This window comes from Symphalangus syndactylus, chromosome 9, assembly GCF_028878055.3.
Source record: "Symphalangus syndactylus isolate Jambi chromosome 9, NHGRI_mSymSyn1-v2.1_pri, whole genome shotgun sequence".
NCBI lineage: Eukaryota > Metazoa > Chordata > Mammalia > Primates > Hylobatidae > Symphalangus > Symphalangus syndactylus.
The window spans coordinates 124,251,070-124,275,787 of NC_072431.2; the positions used below are offsets into that span (position 1 = coordinate 124,251,070).

A 24,718-nucleotide genomic window follows, 5' to 3' on the forward strand; every position below is an offset into this window, starting at 1 on the left:
CCCGGAGAATTTTTTGTATTTTTAGTAGAGACGGGGTTTCACCGTGTTAGCCAGGATGGTCTCGATCTCCTGACTTCGTGATCTACCCGCCTCGGCCTTCCAAAGTGCTGGGATTACAGGTGTGAGCCACCGCGCTTGGCCTTTTATATGTAATTTTAAAGTGGAATGCCTTGAAGAATGAATCAAAACCACAGATGCATAAGGTTGTGCCCTTGGGAAGTAGTATAGTGATGTCCACTGAAAAACTAATCTGGTCCCTGTTCACTAAACCTGTAGGAATGCGTGCCCAAGGAATATATTTTTTTTCCATCTGCTGTCATTTTTGAGTCTCATTAAGAGTTCATCAGTCTTGAGCATATCTTACTCTTTGTTTTTTTGTTTTGTTCTGTGTTTTGAAACAGAGCCTCACTCTGCCACCCAGGCTGGAATGCAGTGGCACGATCTTGGTTGGCTTACTGCAGTCTCTGCCTCCCAAATTCAGGTGATTCTCCTGCTTCAGCCTTCCTAGTGGCTGGGATTACAGGTGCATGCCACCACGGCTAGCTAATTTTTGTATTGTTAGTGGAGATGGGGTTTTGCCGTGTTGGCCAGGCTGGTCTCAAACTCCTGACCTCAGGTGATACGCCTGCCTTGGCCTCCCAAAGTGCTGGGGCTGGGGTTACAAATGTGAGCCACCATTCCCAGCTTGACCCGCTTATTCTTAGAATGTATTGTGAAGATAGGTGCAGAGATTGAGCAATATGTTTATTATAGCAGTGTGATTTTATAATATAAAATTTGATATGGAAAATGGCCCAACAATAGGTTTAGCTATTCAGTGAAATACTGTGTAGGTGTTAAGTAATTGTTGACATAAAAAGATACTCATTTTAATTTGAAGAGATCTACTTTTGAGTAAGTTTGTATCATATACATTGAAATTGCATAGTTATATATGTATATATACAAATAAGTGGGCTGAAAACAGTAGATTTAGTTGGTGAAATTATGGATTAGTTTTCTTTGATAGGATATGTTATTGTCAAAAAATTTTAACAGTTTTATTAAAAAATAATTCATTTCTCCAAAAAGAAACCATGTATCCATTAGCATTTACTTTCCATTTCTACCCAGTCTTCTTTCCCACCTTGGCCTAGGTGGCAACTAACCTACTTTCTTCCTATTCTGGGCACTTCGTATAAATGGAATCAGCCGGGCACGGTGGCTCACACCTGTAATCCCAGCACTTTGGGAGGCCGAGGCAGGCGGATCACGAGGTCAGGAGACCAGCCTGGACAACACGGTGAAACCCCATCTCTACTAAAAATATAAAAAGTAGCCAGGCGTGGTTGCGCATGCCTGTAATTCCAGCTACTTGGGAGGCTAAGGCAGGAGAATTTCTTGAACTTGGGAAGTAGAGGTTGCAGTGAGCCAAGATAGCGCAATTGCACTCCAGCCTGAGTGACAGAGCGAGACTATCTCAAAAAAAAAAAAAAGATGGAATCATAGAACATGTGGTCTTCAGTGGCTGGCTTTTCTCACTTAGGATGGTGTTTTTCAAGGTTCATCCGTGCTCTAGCCTGGATGTGATAGTACATTATTACTTTTTATTGTCAAATACTTCATTATATTGATTTACCATATTGTATTTATTCATCACTTGATAGACATTTGAGTTATTTTTACTTTTGGCTTTCATGAATAATGCTGTGAACATTTGTATCCAAGTTTTTTTGTGAACATAAGTTTTCATTTCTCTCAGAGAAAATTCCTGGGTCAGATGTAACTTCATGTTTAATGTTTTGAGAAAACTCAGACTTTCCAAATCAGCTGCACCGTTTAACATTCCCACCAGCAATTGTATGAGGGTTCCAATTTCTCCACATTCTTGCCAATACTTGTTATTATTTGTTATTTTTTGGCTGTCTGGGTGGGAGTGAGGGTAGTATCTTGTCATTTTTTATTTACATTTCCTGGATAACTTAATGATGTTGAATTATGTGAACTAAAAAAAAATGTGTGCGAAGTTAAAAATCTTCTGTACTTAACATGAATTTACATTTGTAAAAGTCTTTTCAGTTAGACATAGTTATTTAATTTTTGGTATATTAAGATACGTGAATTTATGTATGACATCAGTTGAACCATAATGGTTAATAATGCAAGGTACAACTTGTAAATCTGAATCTGGGAGTAGGAGCAAGGGGTGAATTTTTTAAAAAAACTTACTTAGCAAAGTTAAGAATAAAAACCAATTGTAATGAAAAGGTACATGTAAAATGAGGTGGTGTGAATAAAACTAAATGTAAACATTACATTTTATGAATGAATATAGTTCTGTTAAGACTTTCTGTTTTAATAAACCACTTTGCTATGTCTTATTTTGTGAGACAAAGCTCAAACAAAACAAGACCAAGTAATGATACAATGTCACAAAGAAAGCAGGAATGGCAATACTGCTGTTAAAAGTGGAATTTAAACTCAAGGCTTGAAGAGAGAAGGGTATATATAGGTAGTCCTTAGCTTTACATAGTTCCTATGGGCACAAATTTCAATTGCCATGGCTTAGCCAAATAACAGTCCACTAACACCGTGGTTAAAATTTCTCCTACTCTGCCATATTAACTGTAATTGCATAAATTACAAAATTTGCTGCTAGTCTTTCAACCCACAAATTAAGATGTAAATTACAGGTGCATATAATGTCACTTTGAAAGTTTCTTGGTGATTGGTCACCATACATTAGTTTCTCAAAATCATGCACAGTGGGATGTATAGTTGGCCTCTGTTTCCTGATGATGTCCCCATGTGACAGTTTACCAAAATAAACGAGGAAATTGGTCACAAAGATGATAGTGCAGCAAAAATCACAATGCTAGATGGGAAATTTGAATTTAATATAAATGGAATAATAGAATAAATAGCTTACTTTGTGAATATAGATGGTTTGCAGTTGGAGAGACACTAATTGTCCAGCCAGAGAAACTTAGTGAAGGCAAGCTTATCAACATAAATGAAAAAGGTAGTTGTAATGGAAAATATGAAGATATCCTATTAATAGAAGTGATACCAACAAAAAACATTGAGGATATTTCACATCATTGAAAGCATGAAGGATAAAATATTGGAATGTGATCCAAACTTAGGAGTATGACAATTTGCCAAGGCATAGAAGATAGATTGATTCCATATCATAGTTAATATCACTAGAAGAAGGCAAGCACTGTTCAAATTATTCTTGATAGATTTTTTTATACAAAGAAATGATACACTTTAATCTCAGTGTTCCTAATGTTTTAAGTTACAGCATACTAAGTTGGTATTGGTTTTACTATTTCATTTCCTTATGCATTTACATAACCGTCAGTAATAGACTGCTTAATGTTCTGACAATTTTTAAAGGTCACAGAATAATCGTAACTTTTCCCATTGATTATTAAGATTGCCTTGCATGGTCATTTTTAAGAACTGCTTTTTTTGAGGTTAAGAAAAATGATTCGTGTAAAAAAATTTAGCTTTTATACAGTAACTTTGTGGTAGATCAGTCTTCAGTGGCTTTTAGACTTAGAGCCATACCTTAAAAAAAAATATATACACATTTGAGGTTTTAAAACATTTTCCTGTAATTATTTTTGAGGTCTTCCTACTCCTGAAGTTCCTAGTGACCCCAATTTTGAGCCCTTTGGGGATTTTAAATTGTAAATGAGGGTGCTTAAGATTCAACTTCTTTAGTTGTCTTTTTAACTTCCAAATTTTATTTTTGTCTTTGGCTTTAAGAGTTAATACTTTTAAAATAATCTCTTTACTGTTGTTTTTCTGGTTTTTCAGGAGGGAGAATTTGTGTTGCATTAGGTTTGTTCTGACCAGAAATATGTTTTCATGGAGGTTTAACTCAAGTCATTTACTTGGAATTTGAAACCTGTTACATAAGAGGAATGTTGTACTGTTATAGCTAAATGTGTTAATTTTTCTAATTTGAGATTATAGACAGGAATTAATGATGTCTAGTAAAATCTTCGGTTTTTGATGGAATGAGATGATTTCAGTTTAACTCCAAAGTAAATTTGGTAAATTATTGGTTTGCCTTAATCCTAGCATAATAATATTACTTTGAAAATGGGATGTGCAGTTAAAATACATGGATACAATGAATGTTACAGAATTTAAATAATAAAGCTGACTTATATATACCCTGATTTTTTATATATATGTGTATATATAATTTTTTTTCTTTTTTTGAGACGCAGTTTCACTCTTGCTGCCCAGGCTGTAGTGCAATGGTGTGATCTTGGCTCACCACAACCTCCGCCTCCTGGGTTCAAGCTATTCTCCTGCCTCAGCCTCCCAAGTAGCTGGGATTACAGGCGTGCACCACCATGCCCGGCTAATTTTGTATTTTTAGTAGAGACGGCGTTTCGCCACATTGGCCAGGCTGGTTTCAAACCCCTGACCTCAGGTGATCTGCCCGGCTAGGCCTCCCAAGTGCTGGGATTATAGGCATGAGCCACCACTCCCAGCCATATTTAAATAGAACTCATAAGTCTTTTAATTGAAATTTTATTTTAGAGCCTTTTTAAAGTTCTAACTAGAATGTTAACTGTACTCATTAGTTGCCTAATTCTTAAAGAATTTTAGCAGATAAGGAATTTGTGATATATATCTAATGATAGTAATAATTTTAAAATTTAGTACATTTTAGAGGAAATAAGTATCAGTTCCATTTTCCTGTTGCTTTGGGGAGTGTATGTCTATCAGCTGTCATAGTAAAATTATCAACATACTTACGTCTAGCTTTATAGAACTGACAGACTTGTATATGACTCACTGATGTAGGGAGGAGATGTACAGGGTCCGTCCTGGATAATGTATCTAAATATATATGTACAGGTGGTCCCTGACCTACTGATATGGTTTGGCTCTGTGTCCCCACCCCAAATTGCACCTCGATTTGTAATAATCCCCACATCTCAAGGGCAGGACCAGGTAGAGGTAATTGAATGATGGGGGCAATTTCCCAATTGCTGTTCTTGTGATAGTGAGTCTCATGAGATCTGATGGTTTCATAAGTGTCTGGCATTTCCCCTGCTTGCACTCATTCCCTCTGCTGCGTCCCTGTGAAGAGGTACGTTCTGCCATAATTGTAAGTTTTCTGAGGCCTCCCCAGCCATGTGGAACTTTGAGTCAATTAAACCTCTTTTCTTTATGAACTATCCAGTCTTGGGTATTTCCTCATAGCAGTGCGAGAACTGACTAATATGGTCAGTTGGTACCAGAAAGTGGGGTGATGCTGTAAAGATACCTGAAAATGTGGAAGTGACTTTGGAACTGGGTAACAGAGGTTGGAACAGTTTGGAGGGCTCACAAGAAGACAGGAAAATGTGGGAAAGTTGCGAACTTCTAGAGACTTGTTGAATGGCTTTGACCCAAATGCTGATAATGATATGGACAATGAACTCCAGGCTGAGGTGGTCTCAGATGGAGATGAGGAACATGTTGGGAACTGGAGTAAAGATCACTCTTGGTCTGCTTTAGCAGGGAGACTGGTGGCTTTTTGCCCCTGCCCTAGAGATCTGTGGAACTCTGAATTTGAGAGAGATGATTTAGGGTATCTGGCAGAAGAAATTTCTAAGCAGCAAGGCATTTAGGAAGTGACAGCATAAAAGGAAAATTTGCAGCCCGATGATTCAGTAGAAAAGAAAAACCCATTTTCTAGGGAAAAATTGAAGCTGGCTGCCAAATGCTAATCACCAAGACAATGGGGAAAATGCCTCCAAGGCATACCAGAGACCTTCCTAGCAGCCCCTCTCATCATAGGACCAGAGGCCTAGGAGGGAAAAATGGTTTCCTGGGCTGGGTCCAGGGCCTCCCATGCTGCGTGCAGCCTTGGGACTTGGTGCCCTGTGTGCCAGCTGCTCCAGTCTTGGCTAAAAGGGACCAAGGTATAGCTGAGGCTGTTGTTTCAGAGGGTGCAAGCCCCAAACCTTGGCAGCTTCTGCATGGTGTTGGGTCTGCGGATGTGCAGAAGACAAGAATTGAGGTTTGGGAAACTCTGCCTAGATTTCAGAAGACATGTGGAAATGCCTGGATGTCCAGGTAGAAGTCTGCTGCAGGGATGAAGACTTCATGGAGAACCTGTGCTAGGACTGTGTGGAAGGGAAATGTGGGGTTGGATCCCCGACACCGAGTCCCCACTGGGGCACTGGCTGTGAGAAGGCCACCATCCTCCAGACCCCAGAATAGTAGATCCACCGACAGCTTGCACTATGCACCTGGAAAAGCTGCAGACATTCAACACCGGCCCAAGGCGGGGTGTGTACCATACAAAACCATAGGGGCAGAGCTTTTTAAGGCTGTGGGAGCCCACCTCTTGCATTTGCATGATCTGAATGTGAGAGATGGAGTCAAAGGAGATCATTTTGGAACTTGACTGCCCCTATTAGATTTCCGACTTGCATGGGGCCTGTAGCCCCTTTGTTTTAGCCAGTTTCTCCCATTTGGGATAGGTGTATTTAGCGAATGCCTGTCCCCCCATTGTATTTAGGAAGTAACTTGCTTTTGATTTTACAGGCTCCTAGGTGGAAGAGACTTGCCTTGTCTCAGATGAGACTTTAGACTTGTACTTTTGGGTTAATGCTGGAATGAGTTAAGACTTTGGGGGATGGGGACTGTTGAATGGGCAGGGTTGTGTTTTGAAATGTGAGGACATGAGATTTGAGAGAGGGGACAGGCAGAATGATATGGTTTGGCTCTGTGTCCCCTCGCAAATCTCACCTTGAATTCTAATAATCCCCATGTGTTAAGGGCGGAACCAGGTGGAGGTAATTGAATGATGGAGGTGGTTTCCCCCATGCTGTTCTTGTGATAGTGAGTTTCATGAGATCTGATGGTTTCATAAGCGTCTGGCATTTTCCCTGCTTGCATGCATTCTCTCCTGTGGCCCTGTGAAGAGGTGCCTTCTGCCATGATTGTAAGTTTCTTGGGGCCTCCTAGCCGTGTGGAACTGTGAGTCAATTAAACTTCTTTTCTTTATAAATTACCCAGTCTCTGGTATTTCTTCATAGCAGTGTGAGAATGGACGAACACACCTACACTGGTTCAACTTAGATTTTTTGACTTTAGAGTGGGTTTTTCATGGTATTTAAATGGATTTCCGACTTTAGATATTTTAGATTTACAGTGGGCTTATTGGGACATAAGAACTGTCTGTGTATATATGTACACACACATGCAAACACTTGATTCCATATTTTGGATTATTATTTGTGGATTCCATATTTGCGAATGTACCTACTCACCAAAATTTATTTGTAAGCCCAGATCAGTAGTACTTGTTGTACAGGTCATTCACAAACATGCACTGAGTAGCAGAAACATTTGAGTCTCCTGATACAACACATTCTTAGCTGAGGTTGTGCAAGGGAATGCTTGCCTTCTTTTTTCAGCACTCATACTGTAAGCAAGTATCTTTTTTGCAGTCTATTGCCATGCATTTTTGTGCTTTTGTTGATCATTTTGCTATTTAAACTAGCCCCCAAGCATAATGCTAAAGTGCTCTTTAGTGTTGCTAAGTGTGAGAAGGTTATAATGTGCTTTACAGAGAAAGCGCATGTTACATACGCTGTTGGCTATGAGTTCAGTGTTAATGAGTTAGCAGTCTGTATTAAATAAGGTGTCTTTAAACAGAAACGCACATAAAATGAATTTATGTATTGATTGGTTCATGAAAACCTTGTGATTACAGGAACCCAACCCCGTATTTCCCCTAGGAGCAACGGTCGAGTATTTGCTAATTCAGTTTTCACAGTGACTTTATAGAACATTACTACCACAGATAGCAAGAATTGATATGAATGGGTTATAACATGTCTGATTCCCTCATTGAGTAAAATAAAATTCTTAACATACTCATTGATTATTTTAAAAACACGATAGTTTTGTGAGTTGTATGATATATGAAGTTATTTTGAAGTGAAACTATATTTGGGGTGCAGTTAAATGTATTGATTAATGCTAATGTGTCAAAGTTTGTAGTTTAAAAAAAACGCAAATTTATTGAATTAACCTTTTTTTTTTTTTTTTTTTGAGACAGATTCTCACTCTGTCGCCCAGGCTGGAGTGCAGTGGCGCGATCTCAGCTCACTGCAACCTCCGCCTCCCAGGTTCAAGCGATTCTCCTGCCTCAGCCTCCCAAGTAGCTGGGACTACAGGCGCACGCCACCACGCCTGGCTAATTTTTGTATTTTTAGTAGAGACGGGGTTTCACCCTGTTGGCCAGGCCGGTCCCAAACTCCTGACCTCAGGTGATCCACCCACCTCAGCTTCCCAAAGTGGTGGGATTATAGGCATAAGGCACTGCGCCTGGCGATGTAACCATTTTTAAGTGTATAGTTCAGCAGTGTTAAGTACATGCACATTGTGCAGCATCTGTGGTTTTACTTAACAGGATTATGGATTTAAATAGTAGCTTGTTACTGAATTTAATAAAAGTATTTGGATTAATTGCCCTTTAACTTATATAAGATTTGTAATGCAGTTTAGGTTATGTATTTTTGATAATTGCATAATAGGGTGTCTTATTTAATAAATTATATATTTGAGCTTGCTTTGCACTCACATCCTCCCCACTTCTTTTTTAGTGCTTTTTTAGGACCAAAGGATATATTTCCTTACTCAGAAAATAAGGAAAAGTATGGCAAACCAAATAAAAGAAAAGGTTTTAATGAAGGTTTATGGGAGATAGATAACAATCCCAAAGTGAAATTTTCAAGTCAACAGGTAAGTCATATAACATAAAAGTTGGTATTACTTATTTAATCCTGGGGAATAATCACTATCCTAGCTGTAGGAAAATAAATACTAAAAGCCTTGGGAATTTCATACTAGCTTGTTGTATTCTTATTTGTGAGGTTGAACCTTAGACATTTTATATCAAAACGAATTGACGAAATCATTATTTTGTGTAGTTAAACAGATCTCAAGAAACTGGGAACTATTCAGTTATTTAACTCCTGATAGAGAGTTTAATACATCATTGAATTTAAAGCTGTATGTACTGTTCTAAATTTAGATTTTGCAACTTACATGGTGTGTGCCTAAGCTTTCTTATTCTCTTTAATTAATTAATTAAAAAAAAATTTTTTTTTTTGAGATGGAGTTTCGCTCTTGTTGCCCAGGCTGGAGTGCAATGGTGCAATCTTGGCTCACTGCAACTTAGCCTCCCGGGTTCAAGTGATTGTCCTGCCTCAGCCTCCCAAGTAGCTGGGTTACAGGTGCCCACCACCACGCCTGGCTAACTTTTTGTATTTTTAATAGAGACAGGGTTTTGTCATGTTGGCCAGACTGGTCTCAAACTCCTGACTTCAGGTGATCCACCCGCCTCAGCCTCCCAAAGTGCTGGGATTACAGATGTGAGCCACTGCGCCCAGCCTTTGATTTCTAAATCCGTAGAATTCTATTAGAATGTGAACCTCATGAGTTAAATTAGTATGTGACAAATGTACTTATATTTATTGGTGTCAGCAGCCACCTTATACCTTCTTTTCTGTGGTTTTTCCCATGGGTCCAGAGCTTTTATTAATTTATATGTGATACTAAATTTTCATGGAGTGGTTTGCCTTTATCCAATTTGTATTTTTTTTTCCTACAGAAAATATTGGTTCTCTTACTTTTCCTCTGTGTTGGTATTGATGTGATTTAGAAAAAAATTTTTTTATTTTTTTTGAGAGGAGTCTTGCTTTGTCGCCCAGGCTGGAGTGCAGTGGTGCCATCTTGGCTCACTGTAAGCTCCGCCTCCTGTGTTCACACCATTCTCCTGCCTCAGCCTTCCGAGTAGCTGGAACTACAGGCGCCCGCCACCACACCCGGCTAATTTTTTGTATTTTTAGTAGAGACAGGGTTTCACCGTGTTAGCCAGGATGGTCTCCATCTCCCGACCTTGTGATCCGCCTGCCTCAGCCTCCCAAAGTGTTGGGATTACAGGCCTGAGCCACTGTGCCCAGCCTAATTTTTTGTATTTTTAGTAGAGACGGGGTTTCACCTTGTTAGCCAGGATGGTCTCGATCTCCTGACCTTGTGATCTGCCCACCTCGGCTTCCCAAAGTGCTGGGATTATAGGCTTAGAAAAATTTTTTATATTGTCGGTTGCATTCTTGAATTGTTGCATATATTCCCAAATGAATGTTCCAGAACTCTTATGATTTAAAATAAACAGATGGCGTTATAATAGGATCAGAGAGCTATGAGAGGAGGTTTTTATGAAGATAATTGGGACAGTTTCTCATTCATCAATAAATGTCCTCTGTTTAAGACCTGAGGTCCAAAAACTGGGAAGAGCACAAGTAAACCTAAAGAAGGGAGGTAGCAACAAAGTGGAAATTCTGCAGCTTTTTACTTTTTTTTTTTTTTTGAGATGGAGTCTCACTCTGTTGCCTGGGCTGGAGTGCAGTGGCGCCATCTTGGCTCACTGAAGCCTCTGCCCCCTGGGTTCAAGCAATTCTCCTGCCTCAGCCTCCCGAGTAGCTGGGATTACGTGCGCCTGCCACCGTGCCTGGCTAATTTTTGTATTTTTAGTAGAGATGGGGTTTCACCATCTTGGCCAGGCCAGTCTTGAACTCCTGACCTCATGATCCACCCACCTCAGCCTCCCAAAGTGCTGGGATTACAGGCATGAGTCACTGTGCCCGGCCTAGCTTTTTACTCTTAAACCAATAAATTGTATTTCTTCACATGTGCCATGCTTTTTCTTATCTTGGAGAACTTTTTAGATACCGTTCTATCTGGAACATATAAATCTTTCATTGATGCTCCAAGGCCACATTAAATGATCATAAGTGACTTCATTACTTCCCAGTACTTACTTGTTAATGCATTCATCGAACCATATCATAATTGTTTCTGTACTTGTCTGTACCTGCTACAGAATATTATGTTGCCTCTGTGAACAAAGGTTTATGTCCTGTGTGCCCAGCATGTACACATGTGAGAAGAATAGCCAATCACTAAATAATTTGTTGAATGGCTACATGGTTTCTTATCATCATTGCCTTGACTGTGTAATGGGAAGACATCTGTCTAAAGAGACAGAATTGATTGTTTTCTGAAACTTCTTGTAATTTCTTTTTTTTTGTTGTTTTTTTGGAGACAGGGTCTTGCTCTGTCACCTAGGTTGGAATGCAGTGGTGCAATTTTGATCTTGGCTTGCTGCAACCTCTGCCTCCTGGGTTTAAGCTATACTTGTGCCTCAGCCTCCCGAGTAGCTGGGATTACAGGCACATGCCACCATGCCTGGCTAATTTTTGTATTTTTGGTAGAGATGGGGTTTCACCATATTGGCCAGGCTGGTCTTGAACGCCTGACCTCAAGCGATTCGCCTGCCTCAGCCTCCCAAAGTGCTGGGATTACAGGTGTGAGCCACAGTGCCCAACTACGTTTTGTAATTTCTCTTGGATCATTTGTCTTGTGATTGCATCTTTATGGTCTTTCTCATCGTCCAAATTGCCAAGCCTTGTCACCATATAGTCTTGGAATTTTTTTTTAATTTTTATTTTTTGAGACTGCGTTGCCCAGGCTGGGGTACAGTGGTGTAGTCATGGTTCACTACAGCCTCAACCTCCTGGGCTCAGGCTGAGGAGGGAGGATGCCTTGAGCCCAGGAATTGAGGCTTCAATGAACCATAATTGCGCCACTGCCTCCAGCCTGGGTGATAGAGTGAGACCCTGTCTCTAAAAAAAATAAATAAATAAAAAAATAAAGAGTTGTATATATTATTGGGGTAAAAACTTATTTTGTGAAATTAATCGAGTTGATTGCTCACAGGCAACAACTAAACAATCAAATGCATCATCTGATGTTGAAGTTGAAGAAAAGGAAACTAGTGTTTCAAAGGAAGATACCGACCATGAAGAAAAAGCCAGCAATGAGGTATGTTCTATTTCTCCTAACATTTTAAACCCATTTTGTTTCAAGGAAGAAATAATGAAATGAGTTGGCCATGATTAATTAGTAAGTAAATTTTAAGGTACTTGAAAAGTGAATTAGAAAATATTTAAGGCTTATTTCCTTGTGTAAATATTAAATACAGTATTGTTAAACAATTTATGCATCTTTAAGATGCATACGTGTTATTATTTGAAGTTATTTTTATATGTAAAACATGAAGTCCAACTATAGGGTGCAGTAGTGTTAAGGATTTTTTTTAAAGAGAAGTGTTGTGGGATGGATGTACTGGAAAAAGCATTAGACTAAATTTTTTGAAACCTAGGTTGATGTCCAACTGTATATGATCTGTGTGTAAAGATCACTCATTTGGCCGTTCCAGGCCTAATGAAATGGTTGTTAGATGATCTTCAAAGTCCCAGCCACCCTTTAAAATTCACAATTCAAATTTATCCACCCCTAAAATTCAGAATTCTAGTGTAGAAAAAGTAGTTTTATAAATTTAAATAGATAGACTTCCTGGTGTACTAGCAAGCATGACTTACATTTGATCTGACAGTGGAAATGCATTTTTCTCACTTTATAATGTTGAGACATAATGTTTATAATTTCAGAACTCTACAGAGCAAAACAAATTTCCCCAATGCTTTCAGTTAAACGTGCTTGTAACTTTTAGTTTAAGAAAGTTTCTTTCATTCCTGGAATAATTTATTCAGTATTCAATTTTCTTTTTTCTTTTTTAGGATGTGACTAAAGCAGTTGACATAACTACTCCAAAAGCTGCCAGAAGAGGGAGAAAGAGAAAGGTAATTTCAGTGACTTACCAATCACAGGGATCTGAAAAGAATTTTTATTTTAGTTGGGTTGAGGGAGAGTAGATATAATGAAACTTTAAATTTCAGCTTTTATTCTAAACCCTTTAATTTTTTATGGGTTATGTTTTACTTGGCAAAACTATCTGTGTTTCTTTCTTAGTGATATAGCACCCTTAAAATAACTTGAGTGGTAAAGGAAATAAAATGCACCAGTTTTCATTCATTTTAATGACTGTGCTTCAGTTTTCTCTAAAATGGGTAGAAATACATACTCCAAGGTTGTGGAGGATTAAATGATTTAACATATGTAAAATGTTTATGCTAAATCCTGATACCTAAACACTAGTAAGTGCTATGTAAGTGTTGTCCATTATGTTATTGTTATTGTTACTTCACAACATTGTTGTGAGAAATGAGTGTGAGTGACAGTGCAAGGTTAGGTACATAGTAGGCTTTTAGTTAATATGAAATTTTCCTTCCATATACGAAGTTTTGTTCACACCCTTTTCCGACATATTTATGTCTCAAATTTTTATTATATACCAAAGATGCAAAGAAAACCAAAAGTTCAGTATCTCATGAGGAGGTAAACTATGAAAATAAATAATTACAGTGGCTTATTTGTTGTGCAGTATGGGTTGGAGGTGGTGTGATAACAAGATTTTAAAATACAGGCAGAATTTTGTCAGGCAGATGAAGGAGCAGGGAAGGACACATGAAGCCATTTGAATAGCATCTACAGGTACATAGAGGAAATTCCGTTTCAAGCATCTTGAGTATTGTACTTCATTATTAACACACCATAAAGTTTGAGGGAAATGGGTACCAAAAAAACCCGATGTTGTCCTAAAGACCTTGGAACTTACAGAAGTGATGGGAAATGATTGAATTATTTTAAATTTTAGATACCTCCTTTAAAAAATTTTTTTAAGAGATGGGGTCTCATGCGGTCACATAGGCTAGAGTAGTGCACTGGTGCAATCATGCCTCACTGCAACCTCAAACTTGTGGGCTCAAGGGATTTTCCCATCTTACCCTCCCTAATAGCTGGGACTGTAGAAGTGCGCCACCACACTTGGCTAATTTTTTTTTTTTTTTTTTGAGACGGATCTTGCTCTGCCATCCAGGTTGGAGTGAAGTGGTGCGATCTTGGCTCACTGCAACCTCCACCTCCTGAGTTCAAACAATTCTGCTTCCTTGGCCTCCCAAGTAGCTGGGATTACAGGCATGCACCACCATGCCCAGCTAATTTTTGTGTTGTTTTTGTTTTGTTTTTTGTGACGGATTCTCACACTGTTGTGCCAGCTGAAGTGCAGTGGCGCCATCTTGGCTCACTGCAACCTTCACCTCCCAGGTTCACGTGATTCTCCTGCCTCAGCCTCCCGATTAGCTGGGATTACGGGTGCACACAACCATGCACACCTAAATTTTTTGTATTTTTAGTAGAGATGAGGTTTTACCATGTTGGCCAGGCTGGTCTTGAACTCCTGGCCTCAAGTGATCCACCTGCCTCGGCTTCTCAAAGTGCTGGTGTGAGCCACCACGCCCGGCTAATTTTTGTATTTTTAGTAGAGTTGGGGTTTCACCATGTCGTCCAGGCTTATCTCGAACTCCTGACCTCAGTTGATCTGCCCATCTCAGCCTCCTGAAGCTCTGGGATTACAGGTGTGAGCCACCGGGCCTGGTCAATTTTTTTTTTTTGGTAGACATGGGGTTTTGCTGTGTTGCCTAGGCAGATCTCAAACTCCCAGCCTCTGGTGATCCTCCCAAAGCACTAGGATTACAGATGTGAGCCTCTGTGCACAACTTGATGCCTCTTTTTTCTTTTTTTTTGAGACGGAGTCTCGCTCTGTCGCCCAGGCTGGAGTGCAGTGGCGCAATCTCGGCTCATTGCAAGCTCCGCCTCCCGGGTTCATGCCATTCTCCTGCCTCAGCCTCTCCAAGTAGCTGGGACTACAGGTGCCTGCCACCACGCCCGGCTAATTTTTTGTGTTTTTTTTAGTAGAGACGGGGTTTCACCGTGGTCTCGATCTCCTGACCTCGTGATCCGCCCGCCTCGGCCTCCCAAAGTGCTGGGATTACAAGCGTGAGCCACCGCGCTCGGCCTTTTTTTTCTTTTCTTTTCTTTTTTTTAAAATATAAATTTGGTTTTTTTCTTTTTTTTTTTTTTTTTTTTTTTTGGATACAGAGTTTCATTCTGTCACTCAGACTGGAGTGCAGTGGCATGATCTGAGCTCACTGCAACCTCCACCTCCCGGGTTGAAGCGATTCTCCTGCCTCACCTCAGCCTCCTGAGTAGCTGGGATTACAGACACGCACCACCACGCCTGGCTAATTTTTGTATTTTTGGTAGAGATGGGGTTTCACCATGGTGGCCAGGCTGGTCTCAAACTCCTGGCCTCAAGTGATCCGCTCACCTCTGCCTCCCAAAGTGCTGGGATTACAGGCATCCGCCACCGTACCCAGCTAATTTTTTGTATATTTAGTAAAGACAGGGTTTCACTATGTTGGTCAGTTTTGAACTCCTGACCTTGTGATCCGCCTTCCTTGGCCTCCCAAAGAATGCGTCATTTTTTTAAAGCAGTGTGAACGATGGGGATTGGATTGGGGCAGTGAGAGCAGTTCACTGTATAATTCATTCAGAATTTTAGTACTAATTTTACTGGACTTGGCATGGATTTCAGTAGTCAGTAAAGAAGACAAGGTCTTTGTTTCCATTGAACTTACATTTTTTTTGAGACAAAAAATAAATATTTAAAATAAGAGGGTTTAAATGGGGAGTTGAGTTGGCAACAGACTAGGCTACAAAAGGCCTTTCTAAGGAGTTGGCATGAGATTGGAAGGACAAGGATCTTATACTAGATTTTTTAAGTGGTGTAGAGGAGAGATGGGATTTAAGAGCACTTTAAGAGGTGAAGTTGATGGTTGATGAGAAGTGGATGGTAAAGGGGGCAGGGGAGGGACCCAGAATCTAAGGTGGCTCCAAGATCTGTACTTGAATAACTAGTTATTGGGAGTGCAGAGGATGTTGGTTTGGAATCACAGGCATGAGTAAGGGGAAGGTGAAGCACCTGTGGGAATTGGAGTGAAGATATATATATATTGTTCGGGCACCAAAGAGGGAGAAGATGTAAGTTACAGATGCAGTCTCTGGCATGAAGATAGGGTAATAGATGAGGTCAGAGGAGAACTGTTTATTCACAGGATGCAGAAACCAGAATCATGAAGGAATATAATGGAGAGGGAGGAAGGTTGCTCTGTGAAATTATGGCTGAGAATGACCTGTCAAGAGAAAATCTAAGAGGATATCAGGCTAAACAAGGGAAGGGAGAATGTCCAGAATGAAGAAGTGGTCAGTAATGTCCTGATTTAGAGAGGGTCCCAGTAAGATACTTGCCAAATAGGCTGCTCTAGGATACTTTCAGGTGAACTCCATTTAGTTGAATGGTAAGGACAGAAACTAGATTAAGGGGTTAGAGAATAAATGTTTAATGGTAAAGTTACACTGTGCTTTTTAAATCTTTGAAGGAAAGGAGAATGTGGAAACATAATAGGGATTTTCATGGCTAAGGGAAAGTGTTAAAATGACAAAAGACAGTAAATGCCTTAACACTTTCTCTCTGCAAAATTAGGAAAGATCAAAGATGTGGAGTCAGTATAAATTACCTTATGTAAATATGTGTTGGATGAGAGAATGGAGGGGACATTTGAAGGAACTGACTTAACAAGGAGGAGATGGATGTTTCAGTCTCTTAACACTGAAGGGGAGGGATGGAGGAAGCTCCGAAAATTTCTTGGGACACTAGGAAATAAGGGAATTTCTTTCTTACAGCCCTTACTACCTTCTGCCTCATCCACATCAAAGCAAGACTTTGAATGTGGTACAAGTCGGGAAGAATAGATTGAGTATTTATGCAGCTATTGATGGGAGGAGGAGGCCTGATCAGATAGGGTAAAGTGACTTTGAGATCTCAACTGAGATTGCATAAAATGAATGCATGTTCGTACATTTTTTTTCCAGCAGGCCTCAGCAGCTGGGAATAATAGAACAGAGAAGGTAGAATTGTATAGTAACCTCTCTCTTGAGGATTTGTGGGACAGATATAGCAAAACAAGGATGTGGAGGACTTATGAATGCGTTTGAATAGTAATCCCATGAGGTTTTTGTGTGTGAGGTGGCGTGTTTTTAGTTAAGATCAAGGAAGCTGGTAGAGCTAGCAAGGGGTAAAAAAATGAAAAGAAAATGAGGGTTAGATGTCAGAGCAAGTAAAATATGGAAGAAATAAATCTGTAGTCAGTAGTTTAAAATATTAGCATTTAAGATGTTTAAATATTTAAGCATATCCTAAGAGTGGAAAAAAAGTTTTAAATATATATTTCATATAGCTTCATTGGTCCTTTCTTTAGATAAAATATTTCTTATTCTTTGATTTTATTTTCATGAGGAATGGTTCTGACTTGCATGATTTTGCTGTAATAGTCATGAACACACGTGCATGGTAGGGCTGATCTCTTAGTATGTGTTAATATCGTTTTAATTATTATTGATGAACTTGTTACACTTATTGGTACCTCCTTAAAAACCATCTCTTTTACCTATAATTCTTTTTTTTTTTTTTTTTTTTTTTTTTTTGAGACGGAGTCTTGCTCTGTTGCCCAGGCTGGACAGTGTGGTAGCAGGATGTCAGCTCACTGCAATCTCTGCCTCCTGGGTTCAAGTGATTCTCCTGTCTTAGCCTCTTGAGTAGCTGGGATTACAGGTGCCTGACTTATTTTTGTATTTTTAATAGAGATGGGGTTTCATCATGTTGGCCAGGCTGGTCTCGAACACCTGACCTCGTGATCTGCTAGCCCCAGCCTCCCAAAGCGCTGAGTGGGATTACAGGCATGGGCCACTGCACCCAACCCTACCTGTAATTCTTATTCAGGGTTTTATTTCCAAAAGCAGAAAGTGTAAATGGAGACAGTCTTCTCTGCACCAAAGAATTGATCAGTTATAACTGAATTTTAGACAAATTATGCCCTCTTAAGTCCTCAGTAGGAAAAGAGTGCTCAGTCTTGAGTTCTTAAGCTTTGTTACCTGGGGAGCTTTATAAAAACACAGAATCCTGGTTCCCTGACTCAGAGCTATTGATCAGGATTGGGGCAGGGCAACTTTGTGAGTTCTTAAAATTCTAGAAATAAAACCTGAGCTAATAATGTTCAGGGAGGAATTTTCAGTGTTCTCCGAGAACAACTCAAGAGTTACCTTAGATGAGTTTTAATAATACTTTTAATATGCTTCATTATGTTTCAATTATTAAAAGAAATGTTTAAAAAACTAATAAAGAAATGGATACATTCATAGAAGTGGAATTGCCATATAAAGGTTTTTTTTTTGTTTTGTTTTTTTGAGATAGTCTTGCTCTGTCGCCCAGGCTGGAATGCAGTGGCATGAATTTCGGTTTACTGCAACCTCTGCCACCTGAGTTCCAGCAATTCTCCTGCCTCAGTCTGCTATGTAGCTGGGATTACAGGTGTGCACCACAAGCCTGGCTAATTTTTTGTGTTTTTAGTAGAGAAAGGGTTTCATCATGTTGGCCAGGCTGGTCTCGAACTTCTAACCTCAAGTGATCCACTCACCTTGGCCTCCCAAAATGCTGGGATTACAGGCGTGAGCCACTGTGTCCAGCCCTATATAGAGATTTGCACATTCTATATTGCCAATACTCATTCATAATTATGTGCTTTTATAAAGTATCAGTTTATTGATACCAGCTTATTGATCATTGATAGTCAATGTATGAATGATTCTCCACATGCTTACATCACTGGGCATTATGTTTACAAATCATTGATGAAAAGGCAATTTTTAATTTTTTTAATCAATGAGATTGGATTATGCCTGTTTTTGAATGCCTTCTTGTTTTTATCTTTAGTGATACAGTTAATGCTGAATTCTAAATAGTTGGGGGAGATGGGGAAGGAGCCCATCTTCTCGTTTGGTCTTTCTCTTTCCTCCTTTTGCAGTTATGATCAGTACCAACTGCTGCCTCATGTTTACATTTTGTTTCCAATTTGTGTTCTTAACCTTTGTTCCATGCTAATACTTAAATCAGTAATACTGATTCTCATTTGGGGCCATTTTCTCCAGGAGAGTCATACCAGCAATTATCAAAGGGCATTAGAGTTTGCAAATGGTCAGGGGATTCCTTACTCTGTTGTAGTAAATCCCTTCTTACGGGAAATAAGAATAACTCCCAAAGGAGAACTGTTAGGTAACAGTCTCAGTTTAGAAATAAAATGTGTCTATATGAACGAAGAATCAGAAATAGCATTGTGTTAGTTGCAGTGTAATCACATACTTTGTTCTCCATACTGCATCAAGAATATTAGCTTTATTTTTACAAATGACTTCTAAGAAGTTTTTTTTTTTTTTAAGAATTGTTCACTAGAGTTATAAACTAAGTTTGAAGATGTTACTCGAGGTGATTGTTGAAAAATAACAAAGATCATATAGAGGTTATATCTATGCTTGAACTCAACGTTACCATAGACTGGCATATTTTTGCCATCGAATTAAACTTTGAGTGCCTACTATTTGCTAAATAAGTTAATTAAATTTTTGTAATTCAGGCAGAAAAACAAGTAGAAACTGAGGAGGCAGGAGTAGTGACAACAGCAACAGCATCTGTTAATCTAAAAGTGAGTCCTAAAAGAGGACGACCTGCAGGTAGGATTACTGATGTTTAAATATCTGTTTGGCTTGTGATTAATATTCCAGTCCATTTAAAGTGTTGCTGCCTCAAATATTTTGGAATGAAGCAAATAGGCAATTGATTATGTGTAACATACAGATTTCAAAGGAGATAAACATGATTTGTGCTCTGTTTCAAAGTATTTAAATTTGAAATAAACTTCGCTTTATCTCTGTTATGTTTTCCCTAAATAGTGGTAAGAGAGGCTGTGGTGAGGTTAAAATTATCATGAATACTGGGTTTATTTTACCTTTCACTTAAGAGTCATAAGATTTCAAAATGGAGTTATAATCAGAGAATGAGAAATAGCATTTGATTAAAGTCATTAATATTTTAAATTTTTGTGTTCTTTGTTGATAGGGATTTTGATTTTTACAGTTCGCAGCTCTCTTCAGCATTGCCTCTTAAAACTTTTTTCTTAATTTGGCAAATTGGAAATATTTTGGAAAGATCTTCGTAAAACAAAACCAAAATTGAGGGAATTTTTTTTCTACTTTTTAATAGGATTCTTACAGAAAATGGGGGGTAAGATGAGTAATACCCAGAAAAGAAAAAAGATTTTTATTTACATATTTTGGAGTTTAATATTGCAGTGGATAAAATTAATAGTGCTAGGGAAACTCAGTGAATTTTGATAGGAACTTCCAAAGATATGTAACTGCATAAGTAATATGTATATGAATATTAAATATAAGTGCTGTTTCCTATTCTAAAGTTGAATTTTGTGACATTACTGTTAAAACGATAGTGAAAAATGTTTTAAGCCCTCTCAGTCATATTAAGGACAAATTGAGGATTACTCTGTTTACCTCTATAAATTTTTTGTTGTTGCTCATTTTAACCCTGGTGGGGGAGGTATTATTTTTTAAATTTAGCAATAATTGTATCTGTAGTAAGCTACTAATATTCTTAAATAGTATGTATCATTTCTAATATGTATATCTGAGATTTGTATCTTAAATAGAAACTGGTAGTTACTGATTTTTTTTCCATGTGTATATTAGCTACAGAAGTCAAGATTCCAAAACCAAGAGGCAGACCCAAAATGGTAAAACAGCCCTGTCCTTCAGAGAGTGACATGTGAGTTTATTTTTAATGTATAATTAGTTATACAATAAATGAGACATTTGACTTTAAACAAGCACATATCTCTGTGTTTTTATCAGTTTTCTCTTACAGGATGTTTGTTATTATTTTGATATTTCTTAAAATTACAGGAAAAACTGGAAAAATTTTGTAAAGTAAAAATTGGTAGGAATGGCTATTTATCATTTCATTAATTAAGACTCGGGTATATCAATTTATATAGATACTTAGATAATACAACATAAAATATATAATAGAGAAATTGGGCAAGATGGTATGTTTCAGGAATTTTAGAATATATTTGAAGTAATGTCACAATTTTTTTTTTTTTTTTTTTTTTTTTTTTTTTTTAAGATGGGGTTTCACTCTGTTGCCCAGGCTGGAGTGCAGTGGTGCAGTCGCACCCTGTAACCTCAAACTCCTGGGCTCAAGGAGCCTCTTGCCACTTTAGCCTCCCAAGTAGCGGGGACCACAGATGTGTGCCACCACACCTGGCTAACTTTTTTTGATGAGACTGGTCTCATCTTTCCCAGGCTGGTCTCAAACTCCTGGGCTCAAACGATTCTCCCACTTCATCCTTCCATAGTGCTGGGATTATAGGCGTGAGCCACTGTGCCTAGCCTACAAATCTTTTTTTTATCTCCTCCAGAAGAGGTGCTTTATTTAAAAATAGAGCTAAAATAATTTTTGTATGTAAACTTAATTTTCAAAGCAATTCAGAATAACTATTCAGTTATCCAGGAAATTGTGAATGTTTTTTGGTTTTTTTGCATTTTTCCCTTGCTGCCTTTTCTACTTGGATCCTTTTTACTTTGGCTTTTTTGGGGAATCTTTGCCAGGAGCAATAGAGTATATTTAGACAAAGGCGGAGAAAAACTTTTTATGGCTATTGTGTTTGAAGATTTGAAAGGCTTAAGTGGGGTATGTCTATTAAGCATAGATTTACATTGTTTTGAATGAACTGATTATAGAAAATTCTAATTGTAGAACACTATTAGAGAATCGGTATGTTTCAACCAAAATATGTTTAAACAGTTTTACTGCCAGTCTGTATTTACTTTCAAAAATAGTGGCACATAACAATATATTATATACTTGAAAATTACTAAGAGAGTAGACTTTAAGGGTTCTCACCACAAAATAAAAATATGTATGTGAGCTGGTGTGTTAAATAGCTTGATTTAGCCATTCCACAATGTATACACACATCACAACATTGTGTTGCACACCATAAACACACAGAATTTCTACCTGTCAATTTTTAAAAACAGTGGCAGAAAAATACAACATTAATTATTATAGTGAAATTAAGAAATTGGATACTTAACAGGTGAGTTTGCAGTCATTATTCCCTAGGAAATCTGAAATTCTGCTGGGAAAATACTGTGAGATCCCTCTGTTTTGGATATAATTAGTGTTCCCTGGTTAGGTCCCAGTTTTCCCCCGGAGTATGCTTCCCACTCCGTTTGTCTCTGCTTTTTCAGTATCATCCTTTGTTGCATCTGAAAAGGTCACTGGAAAATACTGTCCTCCTTATCAGCTGAGCAGCTTTCTTAGCCTGCTTTTGGACCATAGTGATCTGAGGGCCCAGTGTTCCTTTTTAGGAACTTATCCTTATCTCACTTACTTTCTCTTGATGGAGTCTGGTGTCACTTTTGGTAATGTAATACTTTTGTATGTGTTTAATTCTGGTCAGCTTCCTATGCAATTATTGGTAAGACTTTTCTCAGATATGCTCATCTTTTTGTATTTAATAACAGATACTTTCAGCTATAGGTTTTTCTGAGAAACCATCCCTCAGGAATCATTTGTCCATCTGAAGGATTAATGAAGTCTAATTTTAATTCTTAAGGATTGCAGCTATACCCTTTATTGGGTCTTTGACCCGGGCTGTCACCCAATTTGAAAGTCCTACATCCTTACTTGAAAATAGGCTAATCTTTTTTGAGCATGTCTCCTTCTTGAACACTATCAAATTTATCTTGATAGTCATTTCATACTACCAGTATTCTATTTTGAAACCTCTCCACCCAAAGCCACAAGTTCATTGAATATATTTTCTTATTTCTGCTGCGGTCCAACAGTTTTACCCATTGTATAATAATGTATTAGGGTTTCCAGTCCCCCAGCCCTGAAGCAAGTGACTACATGTTTTAGGTTTTTGGTCCTGGTGTCAGTTTTTCTATTAGTGAGCTTTTTCCTGAGGCAATGGACAACCCTAAAATAGCAGTAGCCTTTACAACATTTATTTCTTATTCATGCTGTATGTAGGCTGAGTGTGAGCTGTAACTACTCTTGGCTGTGTATCTGGGCACACTCTCAGTGGAGTGCAGAACTAAACTGTATAAGCTCTTTTTAAAGTTCTGCTTTTCACCATTAGAACACCATGTATCTCTTAGCGTCTACTTCTTTGCCACGGGTACTGATGTGACATGACAATAAAATAGAGCCCAGAAGAGCTAAAAACCAACTCATAATCCTCAGAAATGTTTGTTAAAGCCCACTGAAGTACTTAGGGTTGTGTTTGCTTTAGTCTTTGCTTATATTAACAGATTAAGGAATTTACAAATACAACTTTGCTAATATCCCTTGACCTACTAAAAAGGGAAATTGTCACAAGTCTGTATTTCATGGAAGAACCACTGGGAAAAGACTCATTGGTAGCAAGCAGTGATAGTCACGTTTATGCAAATTGTTTTGGCACAAAGATTATTTCACACTTTGAAATAATCTTTTTTATGACCTTAGGATAAATTTTTAAAATAAATCCCTAAAGTCACTTTTTAAAGACCAGCTGCATGGTATCCCACTGTATGTTTTATAATTCTTAAGATCTATCCTATGTATGGATAGACGATTTTAAAAACATTGTCATCTATTCTTTTGTACATAATGCAAATATATTGGTTAGGATACATTGTTGAAGCAGATTTGCTGGGTCAAATAGTATTTGTATTTTTAATAGCTATTTCCTTCCATACAGGTGTAACATTTTGGGAGAAGTAGTTGGCCAGTATTGTTTAAGAGACACAGAAATGCCTTTTTAAATGGGACTCTAGTCTCATATTTAGGAAACTGATTATCAAAATATTTACATCAGTGGAAATCCTGAAGAAAGCAAAGAGTTTCACTTGCATGCTTTTACTTTCATTTATTAAAAGCAAAGGATGGTTTTAATCCCAGAGAGGCTAAAGTTAAAAGGATGAAAACCATAGGACCATTAGAAAATAAGCATACCCAATGATAATTATGTAATAAAAAGTTTCTAAAGGGGCAGAAACTTCTCTTCCAGCTTAATAGTTCTTAAGTGGTCAGGGAATCACTTGTCTGGAAAGAGGTTAATGGATTTGGAATTGAGATGTTGGGCTTGTTATTTGACCTTTTGCATCATCATTTTCTCATTTGTCAAATGGAAGAGGTTGCACTGAATGATATGAAGTCTCTTCGAGCTCTCAAATTCATTGATTTAATTGAATAATTTGAGAAAATCTCAATGAAATTCTTGGACAGTTAAAGGGTTAGTTTTTAAACAGCTTATTCCAGCTTCAAGTGAAATATTTATAAAGGAATTGCTTTAGAATAATATATATCAACCATAAAAGTAATTACGTGGTTAGTATTTGCATTATTTGATTCTCTTAGAGCCTATTTCTGTAGTACCAACTTGAATAAATATGCAGCAGTAATTAGGATTATTGAGCAGTTTAGGTAGTTTCTATGTTTTAGTGGTGTCTATGAAATTCAGTGGTGATGGGGATACTTAGGTGCTTAGTCAGCACAGCACTGTCTGAAAACATGCTTAATTGGCTATATATTTATCGTATGCTTAAGTTGGGACCTTTTTACCCTGCAAAGAATATTTCTTTGCGTTCTAAAATGACCGTATTTGATTTCATTTCCGCAATTCCATTTGTCCCAGTGTGTCTACTTTTTAAACATAATTTATTCTTACAAATATGTAGAATTTAAGTTCCATAAGAGCCAGGGATCTGCCCATCTTATATCTTCTAATTTATACCAAAAGGATGTTCTGTGACAGAATTCCTTTTATGATTGGATAATGAAGACACTCTTTTACTTTAGGTTGTTCTAGATTTGCCTTTAAATTAAAAATTATAGCTTACTGATATCTAAAATACTATTCACTTGACTGGGAGAATATAGTTG

General features: G+C 38.0%; 1 protein-coding gene across 11 annotated transcripts in view; it reads left to right on the forward strand.

The window, feature by feature from the left end:
* PSIP1 (PC4 and SRSF1 interacting protein 1) overlaps positions 1-24,718 on the forward strand; it is a 48,069-nt gene that overhangs the window by 12,892 nt on the left and 10,459 nt on the right. For 10 of the 11 annotated variants that reach the window (XM_055294192.2, XM_055294196.2, XM_055294197.2 and 7 more), the window contains exons 4-8: positions 8,616-8,754; positions 11,794-11,898; positions 12,657-12,719; positions 19,344-19,440; positions 20,470-20,545. In XM_055294192.2, coding sequence (XP_055150167.1) covers positions 8,616-8,754; positions 11,794-11,898; positions 12,657-12,719; positions 19,344-19,440; positions 20,470-20,545 — 480 coding nt within the window. The remainder of the gene's footprint in view (positions 1-8,615; positions 8,755-11,793; positions 11,899-12,656; positions 12,720-19,343; positions 19,441-20,469; positions 20,546-24,718) is intronic. The other variant, XM_055294198.2, reaches the window with a different exon arrangement.